Source organism: Agelaius phoeniceus, chromosome 10, assembly GCF_051311805.1.
Source record: "Agelaius phoeniceus isolate bAgePho1 chromosome 10, bAgePho1.hap1, whole genome shotgun sequence".
Taxonomy (NCBI): domain Eukaryota; kingdom Metazoa; phylum Chordata; class Aves; order Passeriformes; family Icteridae; genus Agelaius; species Agelaius phoeniceus.
This window is the reverse complement of record NC_135274.1, coordinates 16,804,357-16,828,647: the sequence shown is the minus strand read 5'-3', so window position 1 is coordinate 16,828,647 and position 24,291 is coordinate 16,804,357. Positions and strand designations below refer to the sequence as shown.

Below are 24,291 nucleotides of genomic sequence, written 5' to 3'. Positions count from 1 at the left end.
TAAAATGTGGTCTTGAGCACAGGCCCAACAGGAGTTTCATGCACCACTCAGTCACCTGAAGGACTTCCCTCACACCCCCTCAGCAATTTGGAGAGTGCCCCTTCCCAAAGCCCCACAGGCCAAGGGCTCACATGCTGTCAGGAGAAAGAGAGCTGATGTCCCACATTGAAGCCTTTTGGCAGTGACTGCACACAGACCTCGGGGCTCTGAGAGTAGAAAGTGGGAGGCTGTCAATGCAAGGAAGGACATAAAAATTGTTGAGTGAGGGATTGAGGGGAAGGTGATGGGAATAGCACAAGACCCAGTGTAACACTCAGAATGTCTTTGGCCAGCCACACATTTTGCAGTACTTCGGCCAACCCAGCTTTAATTGATTAGGGATGGCATGTCCTCCTGATCTGGAGGTTGAGTGTTCTACATCTACATCCTCTTGATAACAAAACTGTAGCTAATGCTCACACTGTTACTCAGCTACTACCTGAGCTCAGGCCCCACAGTAACAGATCTACATCCCCTAAAATCTGCAGGAATGATCTCAGGATCCTAGGAGATAATATTTGTCTCATAATGAATTACTCACAGTAGCCTGGGCAAAGAAATGTTGAAGTATTTTTTTATTACCACATTTGAGCTAAATGGCGAAAGGAAGGGCCTGCATGAAGCAGCACACAATTAATTGCCATCACAGCTCCAGTCATATCATGATCCATTTAAGTTATTTTTCAGAGCACTCGTTATAGCCACTGTTTAATTCATTCTTTCATTAGATCACAGCTACACAGGCATCTTTCATCTGCTGCCAGTGAAATTAATATTTTTCTTTATTCCTAGTACAGATAGATTTTATTTTTCTTTTCTAAGATAGTTAATTCTGAGGTGGTTCATGTGACAGGCTGGGTGGCAGAGTCAGTCCTTACTAGGCATTTTAGAAGAGAAGGCCCTTTGATCTCCTTGTGTTCTGATGTTTGCCATAAGCTTTGCCCTCTGTCGCTCCACAGCCCCTGACCCTGGTTCTCATTACATGGCAGCAGATTCTGTGGGTGTAAATTTCCTTTTTTGCAGGCAGAATTTGCAGCCAGGAAACTGGTACCAGTAGGTTTTGAACTAAAATAGAGAACGACTCACCACAGGCTAAAGGTTCCCAAGCCTAGGAGCAGAGGTGGCCACTTCTCATGGGACCTGAGGGGAGCAAAACTAGAGGGAATGCAGAACATGGGTGAATTATCCAGAAGGGCATATGGTGAGCAATAGAAGGGAAGAAGAAAGGGCTGTGCTTCTCTTGATCCCTGAGCTGACCCTGATTCAAGTCAGTCTCTTCATGCAGCGAGTTATTGTCACTATACAATTAGAAGTCAGACTGACTGGAAGAGAGAACATTGGGGTCTCTGCACCCAGACCTGTTCCCTTTCAAGCCTGGACAGCACCCTGTTGGATAACTGAGTAGGTTTTAGCTAGAAGATGCAGCAAGTCAGAATTGCCCTGATGCTTCTTGTCTGAGAGTGAGCACAGCCAGAAATGTGCTTCTGTGTGCATAAGTGGGTAAGATGGCTTGAAAGTTTAAAGTGGGTGACATAAACCTCAACAAATTAGTGTTAGTAAAAGGCAGTTCTTTTTACCATTTCTTTTCAGACTTTTAAACTATTTGTTCCAATCTCCAAATCTTAATAGTTTGATTTTTATTTTCAAGAGATGCTCTTGAAGCAGATTCTGGTCATCTTTCTAACCATGGGATTTGCATGGATTTTCTTAGAGGCTGAGGGTTGTGGCAGTGCATAGGTGCCACAATGGAGGGTCATTCAACAGGCACTTTAGTTGTTAATTAGGGCAGGCAAAATGCTCTGCTGCCTGTCAGAAGTTCTATAAGTCATCTCCTTATAAATGTTCTTTAATATCCTACGTGCCTGAAATTGCCTTGTAAGACTAAAGTGCTCCTGCCTGTTTTTTTTCCAAGGAGGGATCTGTGCAGAGCTCCAGCCTGTGTTGTGTATGCACATGTGTGTGTGTGTGTGTGTGTGTGTTGGTACAAATTCACACATTTCTGGCTGGCCGGTCCAGTTAACAAAAACTTTTTCTCCACGTTTGAGATGACTGTGCCTGTCTGTTGCTCCCTCAGGAAGTTTGCCCCGAGGTGTTCTGTGTGTAAGGAGCCCATCATGCCAGCCCCGGGACAAGAGGAGACCGTGCGCATTGTTGCCCTGGATCGTGACTTCCATGTCCAGTGCTACCGGTGCGAGGTTGGTATTCCAGGCACAGCAGGGACAGAAAGCAAGGGTTGGCTTAACTTCATCACCACCTGACATTGCCCACACAACAGGCATACCCTGTTGTAACACTGGCTCTACAATCAAATTACTTCATTGACTTCAGCAAGCAAGGAATTTTTCCTCATTTATATCCACGCAAATGAGAGGAAAATCAGGTCCCTTGTTTATGACAGGTTCATTAGAAGAGCAAAAGAATGTGACTCAGGCAATTAGGTCTTAATATTGGAGAACTTAATAAATTATAGCCTGGACACAAACGTAGCTCATCTTTATGTTCTTAAAATGAAAGCTAATGCATGTTAGGATTTGAGCAAGATTGTACAGGAAATTCAGCATATGGCTCTGGGTTGAAGAATTTTAATGGACACATAAACATGATCATTCTTGTTTTGTGCAATGCTTTTTATGCTACTTTTCCTGTTCAGTTTCATAACACACTTCATGTAATTTTGATGGTAAGAGTCTGAAGACAGAGAATAAAAATCACCTTAAAGCAATTAGCATGTGGGAACAGCTGTGTTAGGGAACCTTCAAGAATTCTTCAGTGCTAGTGTTACTTGTTGGATAATACATCAGCCAGATGGCAGGGTAAGAAAATGAGACCAAATATATTTCTTATAGCAGTTGCAGGTTTTAATAACCTTAATTGGAAAGAAGGATGGACTAAGGTTTAAAGGTCTAGGCTGAAACTTGAGGCATCTGGTTCAGTTCTCAATCTGACCTTGGCTTTCAGGGTACATACCAGCCCATTACTTAGGCCCATTATTTTTTAAGATGCTGGGCATTCTTACACTAAATTTTGTAGAGCCTAATTCATCATACAGCATGTCCCCATGCTGGTTGCTGAGATACCCAGGCTTTCACACACATGGATCCATCAGTAGTCTTGGGCCAAGCAATTGCTTGATCACAAAGTGTGGGATAATTCCCAACTTTCCTAGCAGCTTCCTTAAAGCTTATGGGCTGAGGTCTCTGGAGCAGGTTTGGGGGCCTTGGAGTGGGGTTTCCATGTTCCTGTCTGACATCCTCCTTTTTGCCACAACCTTTTTGGCCAATTGTAATACAAACACAGGTGACAGTTCTAGTAGGGGAGAGAGGAAGGGACTTTGCTTAGCTGCCACTCCTGGAATGGAGGCTGTAACTTCATGGCATTAACTCTTCCAAAGGAGATTACCTATAGTCAGATATTGGTACTAAACTTTTTCCCAGTGATGCTTCTTTTTTATACTTTTTTTGAATTAATAAATATGTGCTTTAGTTTGATGTTTCTCCAGTGCTAAAGACCTTTGCTTCCTCAGAAATGTGAAGGGAATAATCTCCTTTTATTTTCAATTGGATTAAATTCAGCAGGGAGCTTGGGAACCCATCTTCTCTGCAGCATTGTCTCTTATCAGAAAATGGCTTAATCGTAAAAGACATCACGTACCTCAGCTTCATGCTTTGCACTGACTCAGGCTGGATCCTGTTACAAGGTGGAGAGTGAGGAGAGTTTCTTTGACTAATAGATTCTTTGCTTAATCTTGTTCTTTATTATTTACTTTGCTCTTCCTGTTCACTTATTTCCTAGGACTGTGGTGGCCTCCTGTCTGAAGGGGACAATCAGGGCTGTTACCCTCTGGATGGGCACATCCTCTGCAAGACCTGCAACTCTGCTCGGATCCAGGCTCTGACTGCCAAGGCCAGCACTGATCTCTGAGTATCAACTGTGACCCTCCCCAGGATGCCCATTGGGAGATATTGCACAAGCTTTGCATGATTTCTTTCCAACCTAGGGTCTGAATCTCTTTTATTGAAAAAAAGAAAAAAAAAAAAAAAAAAGGAAAAAAAAAAAAAGTAAAACTGGAAGGCCTTGGAGCAAGAGGGCAGTTTGAGAGGCCATGTTCAGACTACCCATGACAGGCACCTAATTTAGACACAACTGTCCAGGAGGGCAGTGAGTGAGTCAGAGCAGCTGCTCTGTCTGCAGCTGATGGAGTTATGGGTCACAGCACCTAAGTTATCTGCCTGTGTAAGGAGGTCTGAACATGGTCCTTACTATGCTTCTGTGTTTGATTCCTGTTTCTTAAGAAGTACATGAAGGTAGAGGGTGAAAGATGGCTGAGGTGGTTATTTCTCCCAAGTTATTTTGAGAACCTGAGCAGCTCTCATTGAAGTCATGGGACTTCAATGTCTGCTGATGACTTTAATAGGATCTGTGTCACCAACAGAAGTAGCTCCACTGTCCTAGAAGGTGTGAGAGCAGACCCAGCATTAACACAAACAGTGCAACTGCAGCTGTACTGCAGCTGAGTGTAGGTGTGATCTTGTATCCTTGGGACACAGATTGGTCATTTCTTAGGCCCTTACTTGTCTCCATTCCCTTCCAGTTCAATAGTGTTTTTCTTTTACTCATGAAAGTCTACTTAGCTATCGCATAAATTTATTCAGTAGTGATGCTTCCAATTCACAATGTATGAGCAATCACAGAAGGATGTGAGCTTGCACACACTACACACACACTACACACTACACACACACAGCATGCTTTTGATTTTCCAGGGGCATAAGCCAGTCATGTCCCTTAAGAAGATATTTAAGGGATGTGGGGCTGGAAACACATTTCTGAAATCCCAGTGGTTAAAAAAAATATAAAAATGACTACATAGAATTGCAGTGCAAAGCGATGCTCAAAAAAATCTTACACCACTCTCATACAGCCCATTCTAGTGAGACCACTGGCAGTGTTGGTCTCTGGGTAGACATTCAAGCAATAAAGTCTTTTTCCATCTCCTGTTATTGCAGTGGGAGGATTTTCCTTCAACAGTAACAAGGATTGAATCAGGCTTTGGGATGATACACATTTCTCTGATGTTAACACATGTGATTTGTGTTTTTCAATTTAAAGCATCAGGTCCTGTTTCAACAACAGCAAAAAAATCATCCTAAATACATGTTCAGTTTTCATCCTAAGAAAGCTAAAGAGGGTATTAAACCCTTCACTATGCCATTCCAGAAAGCAGGCAATTTTTTCCTCTTCCATTTTCATCCCAGCCACTTTTAACTTGCCTCTGTGAAATTCATGGCAGTAGAGTGCTGGGCCAGCAGCAGCATTTTCATCTTCAGTCCAGAATCAATATAATATCCCAAGGTAAATAAAACCTGGGCACAGATAATCCTTTTTTTTTTTTTTTCACATGATCATGGGTTTAGGGTTTCTTTGTTTTTTTTTAGTTTGGTTAATTAAAAACAAATCAAAAAATTAGAAATCCATGGCATTCTGAGCAGCTATAATAGTCTTGTTCATGAAACCCATAATAACTTGGGTGCAAATTACATAGTGAGGGAGTAATTTTCATATCACTGAATTGACATTAATATCTTATTTGCAGATGTAATCAAGGAAAACACCTTTCTTTGCACTTAAATTAAGAAGCAGAACTGAAACAGTTGCAGGCTGATTGACCATAAAAGTGACAAAATGTAACTTTTCAAGAGTAAGTTACAAGATCTTTTTTTCATGCATCCCACTGAAAAATAATAAGAAGGTGGTGCTTTCCCCTTTGTATCAGGCTTCTGTTATAGAGAATAATTATATCCACTAATGCTGAAAAGAAAAGTTAGATGAGCTGAACTGATAGGAAGCAAAGGAAAAATTGTGATGTGATACTGCAGCTCCTGCATATGGTGCATTTCTTTTCAGTTTAGCACTAACCTTTTTGGAAGAGCACTGTGATATTCAGTAGCTTCAGCTGTCTGTGGTAAATTCAAATACAGAAATACCAGTCTGAAAGCTCCATTCCTTACATGGTTTATATGTTGGCAAACTTCACCAGTGTCAGGGAAGTTTCCCAAAATTCACAGCTTGAAATGAATCCTTCTTTGTAGAAGGGTGGCATCATTGAGCAGAAGTCTTCCTTCACCACCACAGGGGCTGTGCTGAAGCAGTTTGACTTTTTATACTGGATTTTTATACTGGATTTCTACCCTGGCCTGCAAGAATGTTACTGCCTCAGACATAAACAGAGTTTTTGGCACCCTGGCTCTCACCAGGTTCCACCTGGGCTCCTGCTCCCTGAACCATGGCATGTAAGGTCCTTCTGAGCTCGCTTCTTGACACACAGTCTGCACCACCACCAGTCCAAAAAACCTTGCAAATACTGAGCAAATCTAGTTTGAACTAACCCTACAAAAACAGGGGAGGTCAGTGCTGGGATAGAAGCACAGGTGATAAAGTGATGCATTTGGGTGCAGAATGAGCCATTCATCAGGCAGAAAACATAGCTCTGATCTTCCTTACTCTTGTGAGTGTTAAATCAAGTGGTTGATGAGACTCTCAAGCTGCTGTGCCTTCCAGCAGAATGTGGCCTAGACTAAGGACTCGAGTTCAGAGCCTTTGGGCTTTTTATGGCCCTGCCATAGGCTGGACTGGAGCGAGTCATATGGCTCCCTGTCTTCTGCCCTCTGCATGAGAGAGCTTCTTTGCAGTTTCCCAGAGACATTATGGGGATTAAAGTAGTCACAGACTAGCACAAACTAGTGATTTCTGGAGCTCTATTTTCTCTTTCCAGAAAAGTTTGCTGGTATGTAGGCCTGGGATTCCAGCCCATTGCAATGCACGCGGCCAGCCAGGAGATCCAGCTCAGAATCCTCTCTGTTATGAGAGTGCTGTGGTGAGTTGGGCTGGCATGCAGGGAGGTGAGAGCCAAACTTTTCAAGCATTAAATACTTCATGGATGGAATATGATTGACAAAGATTGAACAGTGTTGATGTTTGAGGTGCTGTGGCTGGTTTCTAGACCTGACACATCAGTGCAAAGGTACTATGATGGGGTTTTTTTCACCCCTAGACACCAAAGCCATCTGCCCGTTGGAAGGAGGGAGTATCTAAAACCCTCTTCTTTATTCAGTGTGGTTTTGTTTTCCAAAATTGCTATAAATAATTTGAAAGATATTGTATCACAGAGGCTCTCATCACCCACATGTATATGGAAATCTCCCTGCTGATGCTTCAGGATTTAATAAGAAATGCTGGTGGGATTTATCTCAATTGCACTGCAATTAAGAACCACTGGGATATGGCTTCATCACAATATTTATCACATACTTATAATATATCATGTTTATCTGTTCCAAAGAAAGAGTTTTTGCCAAAGAAACATTGCTTTTCTCAAGTTGGACCTTCTTAGCCATGACAAAAATTCACATCATCTGTGGCTGTAGTAATGTCCAAACTGTTCCTTTCAGAAAGAATTGGAAGATCACCCCAACATTTCTGTTCAAGTCTGCAGTTTCTGCTTATGCTGCTTTGTCTTTGTCTAGCATTTGTTGGCAAGTCAGGCCTGATCCCATGATTTCTGTGGCCAGACAGGGCCCAGGATCAGGTTCTAATTTAGCAAAATATTTATGTCCCTGGGGTTTGTTTAAGTGCAGACTTAAAGCCATTGCGTGGTGTGACATAAGCCATTAATACCAGACTGGTTCTTTATTCCCTGATCATACAGGTTTGATCTGGGTAGGATGTGGGCACAGTTAAATTTCTATCAAATTACCCAGAAGACAGGAAATGGCTCCTGTATCACCCTTATGCCAACTGCAGGAGAACACCACAGCTGATCAAATGTAACATTTGGATGACAGGAGGTTGAGTTGTTAAAAGATGAGTGCTTTGTGTTGGGTGGTTGTGGCACCTTCCATATGTCACAAGTAGCCCTACAGCCAGATTTACTGTATCTTTGAGCAATAGCTTTAAAACTCTCTACTTAAACTTTCTCCAGGAGATTGGGTTGCCTTGGTTACAGCCCAATCCTTAAGCACATCCCCAAGGCTAACACTAGTATTTTGTGAATGTGATGGTTTTATTGTCACTTATTTTGTTCATTGAACATTGCTTTTAAAACCAGAAATCCACACCAATTCTTTAGCCTATCAGATAACACACCTTTAATTTCGGTTTTGGGAGGGGTGTTAATATTTTAATTCTTAGATTTTTATCATGGCTGCAAAACACTTGAGTAATGACTTAATCATAGAGGTGTGGGAGTACCAAAGTGTTTGTCACTCTACATAATAGCGTTCATCCTGATAGCAGGAGTGAGGCTTTAACAAAACACAGGCCTTAAATTGACTTTCTGCCTATCAGCAAAATGTGCCTGAGAAGAATGAAAAAAAAGTGTCTTTAAAGAAATGGTGGTTATTAAAGAGAATATGCAACAAGTCTGAAATCTCTTTGGACCTGTTATGGCTGCTGCCTGGCTTAGGTTTGATAAATGCTGGTTCCTTTTGATTTTGGGAAAGTCTGGAAGGCAGAGGATAACAGGACCCAAGAGAAGGTTCTTGAGATAAATCCCATGTCAAGGATAAATGTTGGACACCTGGTGCTTGAGCTGAGTGGCTCAGAAGGGGTTTGAGTTGCTGACTGGTGTCTGATGGTGTCTGGTTCCTGCAGTGGGGTCACAGTGGTGATTTGCTGTTTGTTCAGCACCTGGGTGGACAACACCTCACACAGGTTCAGTGCTGCAAGCTGGGGCTCCTGGAGAGGGGTGCTGAACCATCCCACTGTGGTGAAATTCCCATGAGAAAACACCAGTGATGGTAACTGAGGGTTTGTTGTGGAAGGAGGGCAGGAACTGCTCCATAACCTAGAGGTTAGTAAAATACAGACCAAGAGAGCTGTGAGAACACTATTTCCAGTTAGAGCTGGTTGCAATTTTTACACTAAATTATGTGATAGCAGAAGGGCAATTTTTTTAATGAGAAGTTCTCTCTTTTTGCAATATTACCCACAGCATTTTTGGGGGTTGTTTTTTGCTGTTATGATTAAAATTATACTGAATTTTTATCTAAATAAATTTCAGAATTGTTAACCAATATTTTTATTTTTCAAAGACCCATGTCTTTTTTCACAGTTGTTTGTAGTTCTTTGGTTTCTTCTGCTGGTAAATTAAAGTTTCTGTTACAATTTTGAAAACATTTTGGATAAAAATTCTACTTAAAACCAAGCAAATGTTCTTGGGAAATGGTTCAGTATTGGACCTGGTGAAATAAAAAAAGCTTTGAAACTTTTTACGAGATTTTTTTCCCTATTTTTAACTAGTTTTGCTAATTTTGAAGTCACTGTTTCCTTTGTTAGAACAATCCAAGTAATGTGACTCTTAAAATAACAGTGTTACTTCTGCTGGATTCATTTTTCTTATCCGTCTTAAAGCCATGGAGTGGCTGGCTATAGGGACTGCCAGTGTCTTTCTCTGTGGCAGCTGCAATTTTCTTCTTTGTTTTTATCTTGGGGTCTTTTTCTGTTTGGCTTTTTCCCCTGAAATTACTGAAGAATATAGGCACATTACGGCAACTGCTGTGAAAATCAAGAGATACTGATTGAATTTAATCTCCTTTCTGGGCTTGGGAATGGCATTTTTCCTTAAACATTTCTAGAAATATTACCTGTCTCCCTCAGCATTTCAAATTTGAAGTTGCAACAGTTGGTTGCCCAGCTGGCATTTGGAGCCTGAGAGAGAACAGACTTTAGACATGTGAAATTATAACATTCATCCAGCATCTGAAAATCTAAAAGGACAGCCTCAGTAAGTTTCCTGGTGGACACTGAGGAACAGCTCTCACTTCAGCCTGGAAATTTTCTGCTGTGGTCTGAAAAAAGCTAAGTTGCACCCTTTCAGAGCAGTCTGGCATACACACACACATGTCAGGTGTTTGTGAGGCTATAACTGAGCAGAAATCCAGGCTGCAGCATTGACTGTTGCTACTTACACTGCACTGGGCTTCACTCCTGACTATGTGTCCCTGCTCCCTTTGGCTTCATGTAATGTGTGGAAGCACAGGGTTTATCACAGGTAGCAAGAGCATCCAGTTAAAACTTTTTTTTTTTTTTTTTTTTTTTTAATTTTGTTATTTGTCCAGTATTGTTATCCTACTTCGATGTTTTAGAAAATGAGGAAGGAAACAGAAGCCCCAGTGGTGGCATTACCTTTACATTTCCAGGGGTTAGAGTCCCTCCCCAGGAACATCACACTTGGGGTGCCTCTGCTTTCCTGCCTCTGCCTCCCCTTGTCCACAAGCCTCTCTCTTACCCACTTTTTCCATGTCCTCAATGTGCACTCATCTTTGCAGTAAAGATGGTTTCTTACTTACTTCACCGAGGTATTGTGAGTCTTAGCTAGTAGTTGGAAAAACTTGTTCAGATCTTTAATCAAGTAGTTTTGTGCGTCCTTAGTATCATTGGCCTGCCATATGGATATCAAAGAAAATTGTTATAATTATTGCTTTTAAAATGATTATGAAATTGTGCCTTACTTTTTCAGTCATATTTAACCATGTAATTTAGAACCACATGATTGCAGGGATTTACCATGAAGAAATATGTTTGAAGGATAGTTTGTTTTTTAAATATTTTTTTTCTTCAAAAATGATTTTATTAGCTTTTCCTCTTTTATTTTTTTTCTCCAGTTATATTCCTTTAATATGTTTGTGTAAAAGGGCAGCCAGAATTTGCATTCATGAGAGACAGAAGATTTTATTTGGTCTTGTATGTAGAGCTTTCATTTTCTTTTATGTTCCTTCAGGAAAATTCCTCTCTCCCCAATTACTCATGAGATGCCTTTAAATGCAGGCTGACCAGTAAGGGTTTTTTGTTGCTGTTTAATTTAGTGTGTGGTTGCTTTGTGGTTGTGGTTTTTCTTTTAATTAACCAGATATAGGGTGCTGGGGAGGCATTGCACATTAATGCAGAACGTTAATGCTAATTTTCACAGAAAAGACAAAATTAGAGTCTTTCCCTGTCTCCAGTGCAGTTTTGTTACTGCTCTGTGTACAACACTAATATTAAGCCAGACTGTAAAGGCTAAATACTCAGAGTGACCTACTTCCATTCACCAGCAAGAATCCTTTGTCAGCTGACTCCTGTTTGTTTGTTCATTTTTAAATGTCGGATTACAGTACGAGCATCTACTAAAGATGAAAGAAAACAGTGTTTTCATGTGCAGGAAATTTGGGGTTGCAGCAACAGAACATTTTCTTTGTGAATTTGGATGTCATGGTGTTTTAAGCTCCTGCCTGGAGCCTAAATCAATTTGGCCTCTCATCCAGTTCATCTAACTGGTGCTCCTAAAAGGCTGCAGCCCTGCAAAAGCTCATGCAGCATTTTTGGCTGCCTTCCCTTGCTCCCATTTGGTACATATTTGCACAATTTAACTGAGCTTTTCTTTCTGCTGAAGGTCAGATGCAAGCGATACGAAACACTAAACTTTATAAACAAGCAAAACCATTTCAACCACAGCATTTTGGACTAGAATGGATTTTTAGGTGGCGCACTGTCTGCTGGCCTTTGGAGAGGGGATCCTGAGACTGCATTGGACTGGAACAAGAGGCAAAGCCACAAGCCTTGGTTTTTTTAATAAACTACTTACTGTAATCCAGCTACACAGTTTCAGCCTCACACTTCAGAAGAAGCTTCCAGTAGCTATGCACATACAGGCACTTTCTCTCTTGCAGAAAGTGAAACTTTCCCAACCAGAGTAAATTTAACCTATTGCATAAGATGCTGGAAGTTGGTTGTTTTTTTATTTTCCTTGGGAGTCTCACTGTAACCTCTGTGTGCAGAGGATGAATAGCTTTTCTTTTTCCCCCTCTTTATTTTTTTTTCTGACAAGATTAGATGCTGCATATTGATGAGCTAGCATTTCAAAGGTCCGTGGGGCTTTGGAACATATTAAGAATCTCTGAAGTTTAATATTCACCATGTTTTAAATATTCAGAAGGAAAAATCTGCATAAAATGGCTTTTGATAAATACATTCTAGGGATTCTTTCTTTCTCTCTTACACAAGCATTGTGGGGATTGTGGCTGTGCCAGTTTTGTTCCAAAGTCTTTTTTTTCAGCGTTTCAGGATCATTTTGATCCCATTTGTATGCCCAGTACCAGTCCTGAAGTCTGTTACGGTTTCTACTGGGACTGTACAGCAGGCAGGTGGATGTGACCAAGAAAAAGACTCAGCTGAGCATTGGAACTCATGAATACCTGCGTGGGGGCTCCTCCTGATGACAGCTGGGCACATCCAGCCCTTTTCTGTGCCTGCTTCTTGTGATAGGGTTGGGATCAGCCCAGTGGTTATGCCTGGATGAGACCTTTCTGCAAATGTGCTCTATACCAGTGGGGTTTGAGTTTGGGAATATTCTGGGTGCAGGAGCAAAGCAAAGCAAAGTGTCATTTGATGCATCTCAGATCTCACAGGGCACTCTCCCCTTCCTTGGAAGTCTCTTTGGTGAGATTATCAGCAGTAAAAAAAGTGCCTTTAGGAGAAATCTGATTCAAGCTTTAGATGAGGAGGATGAGTTGCTGGCTGCAAAGGTGCAGCTCTTTTGCTGTATTACCAACACGTGTGCCATGGTACATGCCAGGGTGTTGCAGGACAGCGCTTTGGTCCCTCTCACACCCAGCCTTGACTTTGCCACACCAGTCCTGTTGAATCAGTGCCTGGTGTTTGTTCTCAGGACCGCTCTGGCTCAGGCCAAGGGCACCTCGTGCCTCTATGCAAAAGGTGGTGCTTTCAGGTTTTACCTTACAAATAATGCAGCCCTTTCAAACTCACCTTTCTTCTCTTATGTATTCTTGACAGAAGTAGGATTTTAAATATTTCATAGCATTCTTCTTTCTTCTTCCTTTTTGCCAGATGCCTTGAAAACATTGTCAGATTACGATCTGGGGGGGATCAGGATCAGTTTCCTTTCCTTCTTGAGTGCATGGTGTAGGTTTGCAATGAGGGTTTTGTCCTTTTTTCTTTTTTTCTTTTTTTTTTGTTAGTCTTACAGAACAGATGCCTTCATTTTATGCAGAGAAAAGATTGTCTATGATCAGAGCTAATCCAGGATGGCAGGATTGGACCCCCACAGTGAAAGCTAGAAAAGTGATTGCAAAAGTATTCTGTTTCTCCTTTATTAATTGCACAGGAAGTTTCCACCAAAGGCTCATGTAGCCCAACTGGCCTATGTAATAAGTAGCAGGGCCTGTAATTACAGTCTGTCTTCTGATCCTATCTGTGCTCTGACTTTCTAGGCACTGCAGTTCTATTTACATCTGGCTCTCTGTCACCATTCTAAATTTTTGATTGGTCACTAAGGGAAGGAGAGCATGAGCTGTGAGCCCTGAGAGGTGCAGTGAGTATAAACGAGGGAGTCTCCTCCCTCTCAGGTATCCACCTGATTTGGGACACAGAGCACGAGGAACAGGAGGATTTCACCAGCCATGCAGCAGAGGAAGTGGGCTACCTGCCAACTAGGTATCTTTCAAGACCTCAGGGTTCTTTATAGGACTGGAAATTTGAACCTTTTACAGGTCTTAACTAGTGTACTCTCCTGTGAGATAGTTCATCAGCATTTCTTTGCTCAGAGCTGTTCCTAAAGGATTTGACCTTTTTTCTCTGTAAGATTCAAGGTTTTATGGTTGCAAAGAGATCCTTCCCCATATGGCATGAAGAGGGAGATAGCTGTTGGCATCAAGCAGAAAGCTGTGTTACAAATCCTGGTATCAATGTGGAAAGCAAGAGTAACTTGAGTAGGAGGGGGAAGGCAGTGATTTACACGTGGTTCAGTACCAGGTTCACCAGCTCTGAGCACCAGCCAGCACAGCCTCAAGCAGATGAGCTCCCTGGGGTGTCAGTTCTGAGACCTGCAAGAGAATAATGGGCTCCTTATGGGAATGTTTGGTGCTGGTCACTTTGCAGCAATCTCTCGTCTCTTTGGAAACATGCACTAAACTTTGGGTGAGGCTACAGAATGGTGCCCCCCAGACTTTTTCCTCAAGGCAGACTCCCGGTGTTATGTTTGATCGAGAGGAATGAAAGCCATTAGGCAAATACAGCACTCTGCAATAAAACCCATTAACAATCTACTGTGGATACTTTTAATGTCCATTAAACTGTTAAACAAATTGTCCCTTTTCTACAGCCTGCACTGTTATTTCATTATTTTTACCTGACTTCTGTTTAAAAAATACCCCTCAATTTTTATTTTTTTTTTGTAACTCTGCTTCTAAGAAAGTTGATGCTTTAAAGGAAAAAAAAAAAAAACTTAGTTTCAAACATGGGTTTTTCAGGCTTCTAAATTAATAATTTCTACACCTGACCCAGTTCCTGCAGCTGCCAAAAAAGAAAAGAGAAAGCTATTTAAATTTCTCATAGAACCATTTATCTCTTAAAATATGCCAAGGCAATTTGAGGTGGGGGTGGAGACTCAGCTATTTATCTCAGCAGCTTGATTTTTCTCTTTATGTTTCTAACTGTCAGGGGGAAAAAACCGGTAGGAAGCTATTCTTGGGCTATTATTGATGTATTGTGTTGCCATTATGCAGGATGTCTGCTTTGCTATATACGGAAGGACATTAATAATAGCCATCTCCCCTGCCCCCACCCTCAGTTCCTCTTTGGGAAGATATGGTTTAACTGGAGCATCTGCTGTGTTCAAATTGCTGCTCCTTCCTCCCCTTCCCCCAGTTCATTCCCAAACTAGTTTTAGGAACCAGGGCTAAAGAAATAAGGAGACATTATTTTTGCCATTTTTCTTCCTACTTCTGTGGTTGCTCCAGGCAAATAATTTCCATGTCCTGTACCTGTCTGCCCTTTTCCTTCACATGTACTGCCCCTGCTTTCATTTTAAGTTCATCAATGCAAAGAAAAAAAACTCTTTCTTGCTCTCTTTTTCTCACAAAGGCTGGCTGGCAGAACAGGCTCAGCCACAGACCTCTGATTTGTTATTACCCAGCATTTCATAGCCACAAACATCAGTTTCATTATTTCCAATTAGCAGGAAAATGTATTCCCGTTCCCATCCCTCCTACCCCAGGTTTAAAACATTGTTAGGAGACTTTAAAGGGTCCGTCTACTTGTTTAAAGACTTGGATGCTTGTTTTATTTTTGGAAGCAGAGTGTACAGTGAACAGGAATAGTTTGATGTTTAAAAAATAGCCCCAGTTCAGCATTCCCCTGAAGTGCGGGAAGTCCTGTCTCCACAGGGCTGTGCCAGCAGCGTGACAGCCCAGAGAGCAAAGCCAGCTTGAAAAGGAAAAAGAACTGGCCTGCCCCACTTCATCTGTGAGAAGAGAGAGGTGAAAATAATAACGTGGCAAGAAAATAAAGGGCAGAATTGCTCTGATTTTTTATTTTAATGGCTGTTCCTGTGTCTCCCGCTGATTTTGTTCCATAGTAGCTTTGCTTATTCAGCATTTTTGGTAATCAGGACCATGTGTTTTTTCAAGGTATCATTATTTTTACTTTTCATTTGTTGAGCTGTAGTCTTGCCCTGGTCCCCATAGGATATGGAGCCACTTTGGCTTGGGCACTGAATGAAAACAGTAGCTCTGTCTAGGAGTGCTTACCTAGAATTTGGAACCAGCAAATGCAATGAGAATATTTTCCAGTCTGATATAGAGAAGTTTTCAAAATAGGAATTCTACATGGCAGGAATGCTTTCACTGGGGGAAATGCTTAGATTTCAAAATGAAAGGGAGATGGCCATTCAGTGTAGTTTCTCGTTGCTTTTATAATCTTCCTTGGTGGCATACAAGGAGAAAAATTACACCCTCACCCTCTGTTCCCTAAACTAAGCCAGAACCCAGCATCTCCTCTGCAAACATTTGCTCCAGCTCCAGCTTTCCACAGCGCTGCAGCATGGGAGTGAGGAAGGCCTGCTAAGGGAGCAAGGTCAGCCTCATCCTCTCCACAGCCAGCACTGCTCCCCATGGTGAGTCTGCGTCCAGCCTGGGGCTTGATCCTGCCTTCCCAGTGAGAGTGTTTTGCCAGAATCAGCTGTTTTCTCTTTGCCATTAGCTATGGGATTGTGTGCAATGATGAGGATTTGCAGGGAGGGAGGAGAAGATCCTGTTCCAATTAGGCTGCCTTTGTGCTAATGTTTCATTCAGGGCTGCATGAGATAAGAGCAGTTTGCACTGAAATGCACAGCCGGAGGTTGTAGTTTGAGTTTCAACTGTGTTGAGATGGTACCCATTGAAAATCCAAACTAGAGCTCTTTTTTGCATCTGCCAGTGCTTTCTTGACAGCTCTGTGTGGGCTGGAAACCCATTTCAGTTTTGCAAATGGACATTCTGTGCCTTGTCCCCCAAGTCTGATCTAGTTCTTTGCTTTATCCACCTAAAAAGGAATATTTCTAATGTGCCTAAGTAGCTAAGCTCCTGACTGGCATCTCAACAGAACAACCAGCAAGGTGACAAGTAGGCTATTGACAGAGCTGCCTTTCTAAAAAGTAAGTAAAGTATTCCACTTTCTTCACTGTGTGCCTTTTCAGAGACCTGCTGTGCTCCTTTATGGGCAGCAGAGAGATGGGAACTAGGAGGGTGATGGAGAAGAGAAGCAAGAGGCTAATGCTGAGCATCTGTTCTCCATGGTGATAAGCAAAGCAATGGCTTATCCCATTAATGTGCAGCTTGTCTTGCGTTGTACACCCTGTTGTCTGGTGGGCAACTGCTCTGTAGCAGAGGTGCTTGGGTATATCTCCTCAAACATCTCATCCTGATCAGAACTCCAGGGTCATTCATATTTGAAGAATTTATTCCCTTAATAATGTCTCTTATAAAATCTACATCATTCATTTTTTATATAATGCTAGAAGAGAGAAAATCTGAAGGTGAACCAAAGTTTGATTGGTGCTACTGTATTAAAAAGGCTGGTATGCTCTCATTTTCAATCCTCAAAATAATGTTTTAGCAAAATTTTCCCTGTTGTGATCAGACAGGAAATGCCGGGTGTATTGGAAATGCAGTGAAGGGAAAGATTTGATGTTTTGATGCTCTGAACTGCACCACTGTGACCTGCTCTACTGTCTCTTTGGAAAGTGAGAACTGAGTATTGGTAGAGGTATGGGCAAAGCCAAGTAATGCCTGGACTTTTCTCTCATAGTCTTGCTAGAAAGGATCTGCCTTGGTGGGACATCAGCTTCCTTAGTGGGCCTGTACTTTTCCATGCCACAGCTTGTGTTTTAGACAGTCAGAGAGCCTGGAAAGCAGCCTCCAGTGCCTTCCCTCTAGTTAGTCAAATGAGAGGCCCTGAGTACTAATTCTGCATTTATTGAAGTCTTTTTCCAGAAGAGAACAAACAGCAAAGGTTTGTCATGTTTCAGAGCTCAGTCTCTCACCCTGGCTTTACCTGTGGGCAGCTACAAGGGGGTCTGAACCACACATAGGTCATTCCAGAAGGATTCCTCTTGGCTACATGGAGAACCCCCTAAAGGCTGGGAGAATGATTCAGGCCTTTCAGACTGCAAGGAGGAAGTGTCCCCAGGAATGTATTTGCCTATGTAGCTGCTATGCCTTGGCCTGTCCCTGCCAGTTGCAGACCTGTGTGCTCTGAGGGCTCACCAGGGGTGATCTGTACTGGATGTGCAGTAGCTCACAGTGGTTTCAGGTGGTGCTTCAGCTTCAGGGTGGTTGTTGGTTTAGCCCATGAGATGGAGAAGGTTCTGTGTTGTTGCCTTTGTTGCAGTTGGGAGGCAGGGTGACTGGCCACTCTCCTCCTTGTCCAGTGCCAGCAGACAGGCTCTCAGTGGTGTGGGCAGCATCTTCCTTTTAAATGTGAATCATTAGCCTAGGGATCTGGGCAAGGGGAGGCACAAGGAAGCACTTCCTATATGAGGAATGCTTCCACTGCACACTCTGTGCCCTTGGATCCTAATGAAGTAACGTTACTTGAGCTTTTAGGAGTGGTCTCCTGTCTGTCAGAGCTTGGGGGTACCAGAGTTTTACACCTTGCTGAGCAAAAGCATTACCCAAGTCTGTGGGGGGCCTAATCCTGCTGCCATTGGAATTTTCCCGATTCCTGTGACTTGCTGAGTGCACCTCCTGTGAGCTGCTGAGTAGCCTCCCTTGTCACTGAACCCATCAGGCCACTTGTCTCCCTCACTGACTACTTCCACAGGGCTTTGAGGGCACTCAGGAAATGCAATCAGCACCTTACAGGATCGATCTGCTAAGCAATAAATGAAGTTTTTTCTCTGGTAACTTGTGTGCATGAATTGAAAAATCATTTATTCCAATTTGTTCTGAGGACAGATGCAGCATATACACATTTTCTATATTTATAAATATATATAGATATATATATTTTGTTCTCAGCTAGTTACCTCTTCTAAACTGCAATTTTCAGAGCAACCGGCATATATTTTTTATTCAACACGTAAAATGACTTTTTACAGTAAGAGAATGAAAGCTGTTTTAAGCATGTGTTTTCTGTATTTTTATTATGCATTATCCAATTATATTGAGATGTATTTTCCTCTTTGCTCTGCTCTTTCAGTTGTTATCCTTTTTATCAGTTATGCTTTTCAAATGTTTTGTAAGGGAAAATAAATATGCAAAATCGCCAGATGCCTTTTTTCTTTGCAGAAGAAGTATCACAAATGCTTTTTTATTACATTTTACCAATCCAATAAACTTCTTATAAATTTCATTTTTGTTTGCTAGCGTGTGAAATTATTTTTTCAAGTTGAATGGTATTTACTTTCTTCAAGCCTCCACCTGCAATTATGCTTCATATCCTTCACCTTTTTCTCTTTTAGGGTCAAAATTTCATTGTGTGGCTCCTGAGCATACCTAATAGAAGAGTCTGTTTTACTGTTGAGTGAAGTAAGGATACAAAAGTGTCCCGAGAGGCTCACCCCTGTCATACTGACCATGTCTTGATGAATTTTGCACTGTTCCTAAAACTGTATGCCTTTGCAGTAGAGAGCACTCCATTCCTAACCCATGCAGTAATCTGCAGAGTTGGGTTGTATGGGAAGATGTCCACAAATGTTCTCAAATTTGTGTTCTGATGGGGTGACAGCAGAGCCAGACACCTTGCCCTGCAGCTGAATGGAGGAACATTATTCAAACTGTTACAGGCAGAGTAGAAAGAAGTGTGGTTAGCAAAGTCTATCTCTTCTAGAAACTTGTTTCTAGGCTATCATTGCGGTAAATAATCAGGATTGTTCCCATCTGCTTAGGAAATATCACTGGTCCCCACACAGGCTGACCTCTACCTCTCCATCCAGAGAACCTGGGGCAGCACTGGATGCTCTCCCTGACAGAAATGCCTCATGTGGTGGGGACTCCAGTGTATCCCGGTAAGCTTTTCCACAGATACATGCTAAATATCTGCACCCTGCTAAAGCCTTTGTTTTTCTCCCCTTTCTATCCTTGGACCTTTTTATAAAAGCCCTTTTCCCTCAGAAATCTCCTGCACAGTGCTGCACAGATCGTCTTCAAGATGGGATTAATTTCCGTGAACTTTAGCAGCCTGGAAGACAACTATGTTGTCTAAGGTGGCCCTCCTGTCAGTGGAGAAGCTGCATCCTTTCTTTAGGTAAGCATCTGAGACAGGTTTGTTTGTGCCTTTAAGGGTTAAATGAGACAAATACTGTCCTCCCTATTAGCAGAAGTGCTTATCATAAAAAGAATTTTTGAGAGTTGTAGAAAGATCCCAATCCACACAATACAGCTAAACCCATTCCCTCCATGTCATTCCCAAGAAATCTTTATCTAGTGTGACCTTGAAGACATTGCACGTGGAGATCCCACAACCTCCCCTGGCAGTCCTCTCTGTGGCAGTGTTGTCTTCACCCTTAAACAGTCTCTCCTACTGTCCAGGCCAAATATTCTTGGCTGTAAATTAAATCCCATCCTTACTTTCCCACCACCAGGGAAAATGAAGGACTTCTTTAGTAGGTTGTGTATTGTCAGGGGATGCTTTGTCAGCCATGGAAGGAGGCGCAGGCAGCAGCCTCCCTCCCAGCTCCTCCTCCCCTTCCCCAGGGGACTTTAGGAAGGGCCTGTGTTCTCCCTCAGGAAAGGACAAACTGCAGCTTGTTCCTACAGGACACGGGAGGCAGACAGGCTTTGTCTTGGCAGTAAAGGGAGTGTGATGGTGTGGGCTTTCAAGTCTATTCAAACTGCTGTATAGTTTTCCAAACTCGATATTATTACTTCCTTTATAGCACAAGGTACTTTTTCCTAAACTTGTTACGATGGAAAAGTTCCAGGGATACGTTGTCCACACACAAATCAAAATGCATTAGCAGGCCAGGGGCCAGAGGCGAGGGCCAAGGGTGGGGGAGCTATTAATTCCATAGTTTGGCACTGCTTTTTTTGCAATCAAAGGCTACCAGAATCCTTTGAAGACAATGGAAGCTTTGGGCGTGAAGTGTATCTAAAATCCAGGTGCCAATGGGAGCTGTCCTGGGGCTAAGGGAGGGATGGAGGCAGAGGAGGCTGTTTGGCTCTGTTGGTGACATTCCTGGTCAGATGAAAAGCAGTTGTACCCCTGTGTTCTCCTGGTGCAATGGCTGTCTCCAGCTGTGGCTACTGGAGATTTAACCACCTGGCTTTGAAGAAAGGTGGGTCTGGAATGTTTATCCTGATGTTTATCTACGCTAACCTCCTGTATGACTTCTATGTCAAAAAGGGAGTTCTATTTTGCTTTCTAGTCAATTTTGAGAAGATTTCAGAGGCTTCCTGAGCTTCTTCAGGGGTTTTCAAAGCAGAAAATAAACCTGGAAGGCTGATAAATCTGTCCCCAGTGCTGGTTTTAGCAGGCTGTATTGGTGTCCTGGGAAGGGTTGGAATAATGGTTTGGAAGGAAAGAGCCCAATGCAAGAGAGCAGCAGGACTCCCTCTGTGAGAGATGGACACTTCCAAAGGGCCATTCCTCCAACAAAGCTTTGGCAGCTTCTTCATGGCAGGGTGAACTGCTTTCTGGAGGGGTTTCTCTCATGCCATTAACTGCCAAGGGACTCAGAAAGATCAGACCAGACCTCTTCCTTTCAGACAACTGAAATGGAGAAGATGAATGGACAAGTGAGTGAGCCCTTTCATTGCTCCATTCCCCCCAAAATACAACTGGCTGCACCACACAGCACCACCACGGCTGCGAAAACAAGCGGGGAAAAGAGGGAAGAGTTTGGATGGGGCTGTCAGGAGAATTGCTGCTACTGTCAGTGTCACATGTCACAACCTGCCAGGGTCCTGCAAAACAAAGTGCCACTACTCCAGTGACACCAAGGAGTTTCTTTCCTGGGAGCTCCTGTGAGGAAGACTGGGAGCTCTCTGCCTCTGGTCTGCCCAACCAGGCAGTCCTGGTAACGGTGAGTCAAAGGGGGTGAAGCCTACTCTTCTAAACTGCTGAGAGTTTTTGGGAACAATGTTTTATGGATACTGAACCCACTGAAAATACACAAGGTCAGCCTTGGAGCAGAGCAGAGGCACAGCAACTGCTTTCCAAGTGCTAACCACCTCCAGTGTGGTGTCACCAGGAGTTACACATGACACTGTTTTCCATGAGGTAAGGAAAAATAAATAAAGCTAAATCATTGCATAGCAGAATGGTCTGCTTTTTTATCTTGCCATATTGTTGGTGTTGGACTGAATCTGCTGTCTTAAAGTATAAATATAAAGACGCTGCTAAATCATCACTATTTCAGCAACTAATTAAGGGGTAATGCTGGTGGTGCAGCCGTATATGAGGCAATAAACGGCTTTGGCGGCTGATTAAACGCTGGCACCCAGGCATTTAATTACAGCAAAAGCCAATTACCATGTGCACATTCCGACACCATGGACATTACTCCTGTTCTGTGACGGAACAAGGAGAGGCAATAAACCATGCTATAGAGACATATAGCACAGGACCCTCCAGCTTTGCCAAAACTGCCACCCTTCCTCTCCAGTAGCTCTGGGATAAGGACTTTGTCTCCATATGGAAGGATCAAAACAAAGTCCCAGAGTAAAAATGCATTTTAATTTACAGGACTCATTTGGGATCTAGAAACAGAGCCAAATATTGCACATCCTTCCTGCACTAAGGCACATTGAACCATTTGGAGAGCCTTATATTCCCACACTCAGGTAACAGGTGCATTTAAAGCCCCACCTGAGTGTATTTACCATGGGCAAGTCAGTGACACTCAAGGAAAAGGTCATGTGTAGCCTTTTTTTCCTTCAGTTATGGCATTGCAGAAAGCATAATCAGTTGCAAAACTCCACATGCCATTCTTCAGTTAATTGATTTAAAAGCTGGAGTCTGATTTTCACAGGCTTTCAGCTCTTGCACCATCCATTTGACTTAACCAGCTCAGCACCTCTTCAAATTAAGCCCTAGCTCTCTTTAACCAGTAGTGAATTATTCCTTTTAAAGGAGTTTCCTAGAGAAATTCTCTCTTAGAAAATCCTTGGCAAGAAACCTTAGCCAGCCTTGGCATGCAAACCTGCCTCACGCTGGCATTAACAAGCCTCTTATTTAAATGTTGATGAGCTCTTTGCTGCCAGTTAGCAACGGGAAATGCAGTCTGTGTGTTAAATGAGAGCTGGGAATGACTTCCAAATACCAAAATGTTTGTTAAACTCGCAGCCCACCTCTTCCCTCCTTGGGAGTGGGAAGCTTCCCAGCAAGTTGGCCCCATTTTGCACAGAAACTGCCAGGGAGGATCAGACCACGCATCCCTCTGGTTCTGTGGCCCACGTGGGACCAGCACCAGGAGCACAGCTTCCCAGGGCACCCTGTGTACCCCTGGTGTGGCCATCTGCCCCAGGGGACCCTTTCCTGACCCCATTAATTAGATATATTCTCAGGCATTGAAGACAGGCTCCCCCTGCCATTGTGCTCATTTGGGGTTAAGTGATTGCTTTTAACCTCTCTCAATGCACAGGGAGCTGATGGCTGTTCCTGTACTGACAGTTGAAGAATTGCCTCCCCCCCCCCCCACAAAAACCTTTCTGGACCCCTTTGGTTCTCTGCAGGGCTTTATAGAAATGCATTCCACAAGCTGATTGTGATATTATGTTTAGTGATGTCTCATATCAGCTAGATAGGCACCCCCTAAAATTCAGCCAGAGACCCCAAGAGCAAGTCCTGTTTTCTTGCCGTCCCATGGAGACCAAACACCTTGTTGCCTCTAAATGAGGAATATAATTTGTGATGGGGGCTCTTCTGTCCTTCTGGGACTCTTCCCTTTTATGGTGAGTCAAAGGATGAGATTCAAATACTAAATGCCAGGCAAGGGAGTCTCCCTGTATCCTTGTGTTACCTTTGCTGCCTTCTGAAATCAACATGTTCCCCAGCCAGGGAACGTGTAAATTCTTTTGGCTACCACTCACTTTTGGATGGATCCCAACTGTGCATATACACAATGGTCGGTTTCCTCGGTGTTTGAATGAACCAGAAAGGCTTTGTCTGCTATGGATGGGTGCTTTCAATCCCATTTATGGTACATTATATCAGCCTGAAATAGCATCTGTGAGGTCCTTCAGCTGAACCACCATCAGATTTACAGCCACCGCAGAGGAGTTAGCAGGCTGGCTCCAGAGAGCTATGAGCACTAACCATACTGTCCTGAAATATTTGCTTTCTCTGCAAAGCTGACCTGAGGAAGAATCTGTTGTTCATTTGAAGATCTCAGTTTGTTCATTTATTCAGAGAACATCTTCACTTTAGAATGGAGAGATGAGCTTCAGAGCTGAGAGCCAAAGCCATGTTTCTTGTTATTGCAGAGCTGGTGACAGCTGTACAGACAGGGAGCTTCCCATGGTATATCCACACATCTGCAAGGTAAAACATGGGGATTGGAGTTTTTTGCTCATAGTGGGATGAGCAAGGCAGCTCAATCTTCCTCTCAAACCTCTGCCCAGAGTATGCCCAGGACCTCATCTGAAACTCAGCAGAGAGAACAGCAAATGCATGCACAGACAAGTTCTCAGAGCTTAGTCTTTCTGCTGCTTTGAAGAACACTTAAAGCACCCTGGCAAGGCTGCACCAGCAGGGCCAAAATAGGATACACCAAAAATCTACCTCAGGAGTAGATTTTTAGTCACTTCCAATCTGCTGCTTACGTGTGCTCTATTGCAGGCCAAACTCAGGAGTTATCCCAACTACTGCCCTCACTGGAAACATCTGGGGAATGGCTGGTTTTTCTCAGTTGCCCTGGGGAAGTTCAGGATGCCAGCTGAGACTGGGGAGGTTTTGCTTGACGCTCTGCAGACATGGCCAGTGACAGCCCATGCCTCAGAT

At 42.9% G+C, this 24,291-nt stretch overlaps 1 protein-coding gene across 2 annotated transcripts in view; it reads left to right on the top strand.

Annotated features, from left to right (window-relative positions):
• Nucleotides 1–18,702, top strand: part of LPP (LIM domain containing preferred translocation partner in lipoma) — a 333,171-nt gene extending 314,469 nt beyond the window's left edge. For both annotated transcript variants that reach the window (XM_077184001.1, XM_054639115.2), the window contains 2 exons: nucleotides 2,114–2,234; nucleotides 3,832–18,702. In XM_077184001.1, the coding sequence (XP_077040116.1) occupies nucleotides 2,114–2,234; nucleotides 3,832–3,960 (250 nt within the window). In that variant the 3' untranslated portion in view covers nucleotides 3,961–18,702. The remainder of the gene's footprint in view (nucleotides 1–2,113; nucleotides 2,235–3,831) is intronic.
• Nucleotides 18,703–24,291: the final 5,589 nt, after the last annotated feature.